The sequence below is a fragment of the Camarhynchus parvulus genome, unplaced genomic scaffold (assembly GCF_901933205.1).
Source record: "Camarhynchus parvulus unplaced genomic scaffold, STF_HiC, whole genome shotgun sequence".
NCBI classification, from domain to species: domain Eukaryota; kingdom Metazoa; phylum Chordata; class Aves; order Passeriformes; family Thraupidae; genus Camarhynchus; species Camarhynchus parvulus.
The window spans coordinates 181,370-188,069 of NW_022148391.1; the positions used below are offsets into that span (position 1 = coordinate 181,370).

A 6,700-nucleotide genomic window follows, 5' to 3' on the forward strand; every position below is an offset into this window, starting at 1 on the left:
GCTGCCAGCCTGGCCTCTCCTTCTCTGGGCCCGTGCCACCCCCTGCGCGACCCCGCCTTGTCCCCGATCTGTCCCCTCGGGGGTCTCGAACCGTCGACCCCCGGCTGTTCCTCAGTGGGCAGGGGGCGTGGTTACCCCTCAGCCAATGGCAGCGCCCCTGGTGCGAAGCCCCGCCCCTCCGCCAATCACTAGCGGGTGACTCACCGCTCGGCGTCAGCACGCGCGGCGCGCCGCTCTCACCGCCCATTGGCTCCCTGCCTGATTGACAGCCAAGGAGTCCGCTCTTGACCAATCGCAACGCGCGAACCGCCCTGCCGGGGCTCGGGCTGCCAATGGGGCGCGGACGTGGGCGGGGCGAGTGACGGCAACGCGGCGGGGCGGTGGCGGCGGCGGCGGCGATGGCGGAGCTGCGTGCGGCGGGCGCGGGGCCCGGCCCGGCCGCGCCCCCCGGGCCCGCAGCGCTGCCCGCGGCCCCCGGCGCGCCCCCGGCCCTGCCCTCACCGGCGGCGAGCGTCGGGGCGGCGCCCGCACCGACGGCGCCGCCGGCGGCAGCGACAACGTCGGCGGGCGGCGGAGCCGGCGCGGGCGGCGGCGGGGCCGGTCCCGGCTCGGCCCGCGAGGGTTGGCTCTTCAAATGGACCAACTACATCAAGGGATACCAGCGCCGCTGGTTCGTGCTCAGCAATGGGCTGCTCAGCTACTACCGGTACGCACCGGGAGCCGCCCCGCCGCCCCCCGGGCCCCCCGTGACCTTGGCGCCGGGCTGAGCCCCCGCGGCGGGAGGGAAGCGGGTGTGGGCCCCCCGCACCGAGCGGGGCAGCGCTCGGTGCCCCGGTGCCAGCTGGGAAGGAGGGCGGCTGTCACCTCCCTGTCCCCGCGGTTGTCACCTCCGTGTCACGGGGGATGTCACCTCCCGGTCAGCGGGGCTGCTCTTGGCGGTGGTGGGGGTCGTTAGCCCACTCCCCGCCGCCCCTCTGTGCCAGCAGGAAAGGGCGGCGGTTGTCACATCCCTGTCCCCGTGGCTGTCACCTGTCTGTCCCCGGGATTGTCACATCCCTGTCCCCGTGGGTATTTGAGGGCGGCTGGGGGCGGGGGTCTGCAGCCCCTCAGCCTCCCGCAGCTCCCGGATCCCGCTGTCCCTCCCAGCAGCTCTTCCCGGTGGCCTCGTGTGTTGTCACCCGCGGGGACACCTGAGCCGGGCCGGCGGGGCCTTGTCGCTCCATTATTGATGGGAACCGGAGCCTCGGGCAGCTGCCGGCTCCGGTTACACCGCTGCCAACGGGGGGGCGCCGGGCCGGGGGTGTCCCGGCTGGATGTCACCTCTGTCACCCGGTGACGTGGAAGGGGAGTGCCAGCCTGGCGCGGCCTCGCTGGGACTTCACCCTCGTCCCAGCCCGTGCCAGGATCCGGGAAGCACCGGATCCCTGAGGCTCCGGGATCCCCGAGGCCACTCCTGGGCGCTGTGGATTTGTCCCCCCAAAGCGCCATCCCCAGGCCGGGCCCCGCTTCAGCGCCAGCAAACCCTCCCTATTAATAGCCTTGGCTGCCGGGCTGGGAATGCCAGGCCCCCTGCACAGCCCCCCGAGCGCTCATCCCAGGGATCCCGGCCCTGTCCTTCCCTCAGCACAGCCTCGTCCTAGGGATCCTGGCCCTGTCCTTCCCTCATGCCGCCTTGTCCCGAGGATCTCAGCTCTGTCCTTCCCTCACTGCGGCCTCATCCTGGGGATCCCAGCCCTGTCCTTCCCTCACTGCAGCCCCATCCCAGGGATCCCAGCCCTGTCCTTCCCTCAGCACAGCCTCATCCCGGGGATCCTGGCCCTGTCCTTCCCTCACTGTGTCCTTCCTGTGCAGATCCAAGGCGGAGATGGGCCACACATGCCGCGGCACCATCAACTTGGCCACGGCCAACATCAGCGTGGAGGATTCCTGCAATTTCATCATCTCCAACGGCGGAGCCCAGACCTACCACCTCAAGGCCAGCTCCGAGGTGGAGCGGCAGCGCTGGGTCACCGCCCTCGAGCTCGCCAAGGCCAAGGCTGTCAAGATGCTGGAGGAGTCAGGTACGTAATTCCTGGATCCATGGCGGGGTCACGGTGCACTCAGGGTGAAACCCCAGTGCCTGACAGTGCCCAGGGCAGGATCAGTGTCCTCAGAGGGGGATGCCAGTGCCAGGTTCCCAGAGCCCCACAGGTGGCAAGAATCCCAGGGCAGGATCCCAGTGCTTGGAGGACTCAGGGCAGGATGTTAGTGTTCCACAGGATCCCAGTGTCCCCAGGGCAGAATCCCAGTGCCTCACAAGACCGAGGGCAGCATCCCAATGCCCAGAGAGAAGAATCCCAGCCCCACAGGGCACAGGATCCCAGTGACCCCAGGACAGGATCACAGGGCAGCATCAATGTCCTTAGGGCAGCCTTTGAGTTCATCACAAACCCAGTGCCCCCAGGGCAGGATCCCAGTGCCCCACAGGACCTAGGGCAGGATCCCAGTGCCCTGGGCAGCATCCCAGCATCTCCAGCAAGATGGTTTGGAAGGGTATGGTCCATGCACATGTGACCCAAACAGCCTGGCAGGCACAGAGATAGACCATGAGACCTCAGGGGTTTGGGGATTCCCCTGTGCCCTTCCTGGCAGCCTCACCACCAGCTCCTGGTGTGAAATGACAATCCCACATTCCCCATCCCTTCCCACCCGCAGACGACTCTGGCGACGAGTCGGTGTCGCAGACAGACAAGACGGAGCTGCAGAACACCCTGCGGATTTTATCCAGCAAAGTGGAGGACCTGAGCACCTGCAACGACCTGATTGCCAAGCATGGCACGGCCCTGCAGCGCTCCCTCAGCGAGCTTGAGGCCCTGCGGCTCCCCCCGGAGAGCACGGACAAGATCAAGCAGGTCAACGAGCGGGCCACGCTCTTCCGCATCACCTCCAACGCCATGATCAACGTGAGTCCCCATCCCGAGGATCCCACAGTGGGAAAAGCCCCCACTCCCATGCTGAGCGCCGTTTCCCTGCAGGCCTGCCGGGATTTCATGCTCCTGGCACAAACTCACGGGAAGAAGTGGCAGAAGTCGCTGCAGCAGGAGCGGGATCAGCGGATCCGGCTGGAGGAGACGCTGGAGCAGCTGGCCAAGCAGCACAACCACCTGGAAAGGGCTTTCCGGGGGGCTACGGTGCTCCCTGCCAGCACGCCCGGCACTGCAGGCTCTGGAAAAGGTGGGGAAGGACAAGCGCTGTGCCCGAGTGTCCCCCAGATGCTTCCCGGGATTTTCCGAGCCTGGCTCAGCTTCTCTCACTGTGCTGATCCCAAAGGATGTGTCTGTTCCAGCTCATCTCTGTAGCTAAGTGATTCTGGCATCCCCAACAGGGTCCAAACTGGCTCCTCTGAGCCTTATCCAACACGCCTCAGGGCTGGCGTGGGGATGATGGTGACAGGGAAGCCTTCAGTGGGAAACTGGGAATGATATTCCTTCCTCACCAGCCCTGTCCCCCTTCCCAGATCTGTGCTGCCCTGCCAAAGGTGACCTGAGTGATGAGGACGACGACAACAATGAGTTCTTTGACGCCCCGGAGATCTTCCCCATGCCCGACATCATGGGCCACAAGTGAGTTTTGGGGGAGAGGGGAATCCCCTCACTTCTCTGCCCTGCTTGGGAATGTTCACCCCCTTTCCTCCCTTCCCAGGAGAACTGGGAGCAACATCAGCGGCACCAGCAGTGACATCAGCCTGGATGAGCAGGTGGGATGGGGTTTTATGGCTTGGGGGTGCCCAAATTCCCATGGAAGGTGTTTTGTGGGGTCATAGGGATATAACAGCCTTTGTCTCCCCTCTCCCTAGTACAAGCACCAGGTTGAGGACACCAAGAAGGAAAAGAGAACCCGCATTCCCTACAAACCTAACTACAGCCTCAACCTCTGGAGCATCATGAAGAACTGCATCGGGAAGGAGCTGTCCAAGATTCCCATGCCAGTGAGCAGGGATGCCGCCAGCGGGCGGGCACGGGGCACCCTGGAACCCTCTTTTTTTGACCCGTTCCCTCTTCCAGGTGAATTTCAACGAGCCGCTGTCCATGCTGCAGCGGCTGACGGAGGACCTGGAATACCACGAGCTGCTGGATCGGGCGGCGCGGTGCGAGAGCTCCCTGGAGCAGCTGTGCTACGTGGCCGCTTTCACCGTGTCCTCCTACTCCACCACCGTCTTCCGCACCAGCAAACCCTTCAACCCGCTCCTGGGGGAAACCTTCGAGCTGGATCGCCTGGAGGAGAACGGATACCGTTCCCTCTGCGAGCAGGTGAGGCCAGCTCCTCTCTGCCAGCCTTTCCTGGGCTGTTGGGATGGCCGGCACTGAGCTGTCCCCAATCCCGTGTCCAGGTGAGCCACCACCCGCCGGCCGCCGCCCACCACGCCGACTCCAAGAACGGCTGGACGCTGCGCCAGGAAATCAAAATCACCAGCAAATTCCGAGGGAAATACCTCTCCATCATGCCTCTGGGTGAGCACCCCAGGAGTGTGTGGGATTTTTGGGACCACCCGAGGCTCCAGGTGTGGTTCCCAGCACAATCTCCCTCCCTCAGGCACCATCCACTGCGTCTTCCACTCCTCCGGCAATCACTACACATGGAAAAAGGTGACGACCACGGTGCACAACATCATCGTGGGGAAGCTCTGGATAGACCAGGTAGGAAGTTGTGGATGGGTGGTGTAGGGAAGTGTGGGTCCCTGGGGAATGGGGCATGAGTGGGTCTGACTGTCCTTTCCCCTCCACAGTCAGGTGAGATTGAGATCATCAACCACAAGACAGGGGACAAGTGCATCCTCAAGTTTGTCCCTTACAGCTACTTCTCCCGGGATGTGGCAAGGAAGGTAGGGACACGGAGCCATGGGACACACCGGGCTGCTCATGATTCTGGTGTGTCCTGATGCAGGCTGTCCCCTCTCCCACCAGGTCACCGGGGAGGTGATGGACCCCTCAGGAAAGGTGCATTTTGCCCTGCTGGGCACATGGGACGAGAAGATGGATTGCTACAAGGTCCAGGTGGGAACAGGAGACAACGGAGCCGAGGCGCGGCCACGAGCCCACGAGGCTGAGGACAGCCGGGTGCTGCTGTGGAAGCGGAACCCACTCCCGTGAGTGGGGAAAACGGAAATGAGGGGCCCCGGGAGCAGGGCTGTGGGGCTGGCGCTGAGCCCCGTTCCTTGCCGTGCCGTAGGAAGTACGCAGAGAACATGTACTACTTCTCGGAGCTGGCGCTGACCCTGAACGCGCCGGAGAGCGGGACGGCCCCCACGGACAGCCGGTGGCGCCCGGACCAGCGCCTCATGGAGAACGGGAGGTGGGACGAGGCCAACGCCGAGAAGCAGCGGCTGGAGGAGAAACAGCGGCTCTCCCGCAAGCGCCGCGAGGCCGAGGCCGCCCGCGCCACCGAGGACGGTAAGGCGCAGCTGTCAGACAGGGGTGTCCCCCCTGGGTGGCCCCCCCAGGTCCTCACCCCGCTGTGTCCCCCCCAGGGACACCCTACGATCCCTACAAACCGCTGTGGTTCGAGCGGAGGAAGGACCCGGTGACGCAGGAGCTGGCGCACGTCTACAAGGGGGGCTACTGGGAGAGCAAGGAGAAGCAGGACTGGAGCTTGTGCCCGGATATTTTCTGAGCCCGGCGAGGAGGAGGAGGAGCGGCGAGGGGGGAGGGATGAAGGCCAAGACCCCCCCTGTCCATCCGTCTGTCTTAACCGTGTGTCCCCGTGCCTCGCCGTGTGCGCCGGCCGGGCTTTGCCTTAGCCCACCCAAACTGACGTTGGGGAGCAGGAGCCAACACAGCCCCCCTCAAATGCGAGCTGGAGCGGGGGGGTCCGTTCGTCCCACCCACCTCCTCGGCACCCCGGGGTGGGGGGCACAGCCGTCCCTGGGGTGGGGGGGCCCCGGGGAAGGCGCAGCGGGGCGAGCCCGAGGCTGGCCTTGGTCTCCCCCCCTCCCCTTTTATTCCCGTTCCCCTTCGCCCCCAGGAGTTCGGGTGCTTTTGGGGTCCGGGGGGGGCCAGACTCCCCCCCAGCCTGTTCTATAGGTGTATATTATATATATGTAGAGAGCAATCGGGGCCCCCTTCTCCCCCACAGCCCCCAGTTTGGGGGGTCCCCGCCCTCCCCGGGGTGGCCCCCACATGTGGGGACCCCCCATGAGGTGCCTTCCCTGTAGGTTTAGGGCAGGGGGAGGGCCTGGGTTTTGGGGGGTTTCTCCAGGGTGCAGTGGGACCCCTGCACCCCCAGACACTACAGGGGTGGGGAGATGCGCCGTGGGGGAGTCTCTGCACCCCCGAATCCGAAATTGGGGGCGTTTGATGCCTTTTTATTTTATTTTTTCTTTTTTTGGGTTGGTTTTTTTTTGTCTCCAGAAAAAGAACTAAATTAAAATCTGTGAATGCCCCAGCCCTGCGCCTGCTCTGTGGGGTAGGGGGAGGGTCCAGGGACCCCCTACTCCTGTAGGGACCTGAGTGGCAGCACCTAAACAGGGACTTGAACCCCATTCATGGGATTCTCCAGGAGCCTCCTTGTCCACTCCCCAGGTTCTGCTGCCCTGGTGGGGGGGATTGAGGGGTGTCTCCAGTGTCCCCCTGTGTTCCCCACTGGATTTGGGGTGCTGGGGATACCCTGGGTGACTTTGGGGGGACCCATTTTGATCCAGGGGGTCACTTGCTCTGGGGGGTGG

At 64.6% G+C, this 6,700-nt stretch overlaps 1 protein-coding gene across 1 annotated transcript; it reads left to right on the top strand.

Moving 5' to 3' along the window:
* The first annotated feature begins 557 nt into the window (after positions 1 to 557).
* Positions 558 to 6,420, top strand: OSBP (oxysterol binding protein). Its single transcript, XM_030970420.1, has 14 exons — positions 558 to 706; positions 1,852 to 2,060; positions 2,695 to 2,942; positions 3,015 to 3,213; positions 3,497 to 3,602; positions 3,682 to 3,736; positions 3,836 to 3,967; positions 4,044 to 4,289; positions 4,370 to 4,490; positions 4,573 to 4,676; positions 4,766 to 4,861; positions 4,944 to 5,125; positions 5,209 to 5,429; positions 5,507 to 6,420. The coding sequence occupies exons 2-14, from the start codon at positions 1,865 to 1,867 to the stop codon at positions 5,647 to 5,649; spliced, it is 2,049 nt and encodes a 682-aa protein (XP_030826280.1). The 5' UTR covers positions 558 to 706; positions 1,852 to 1,864; the 3' UTR covers positions 5,650 to 6,420.
* The last annotated feature ends 280 nt before the right edge of the window (positions 6,421 to 6,700 follow it).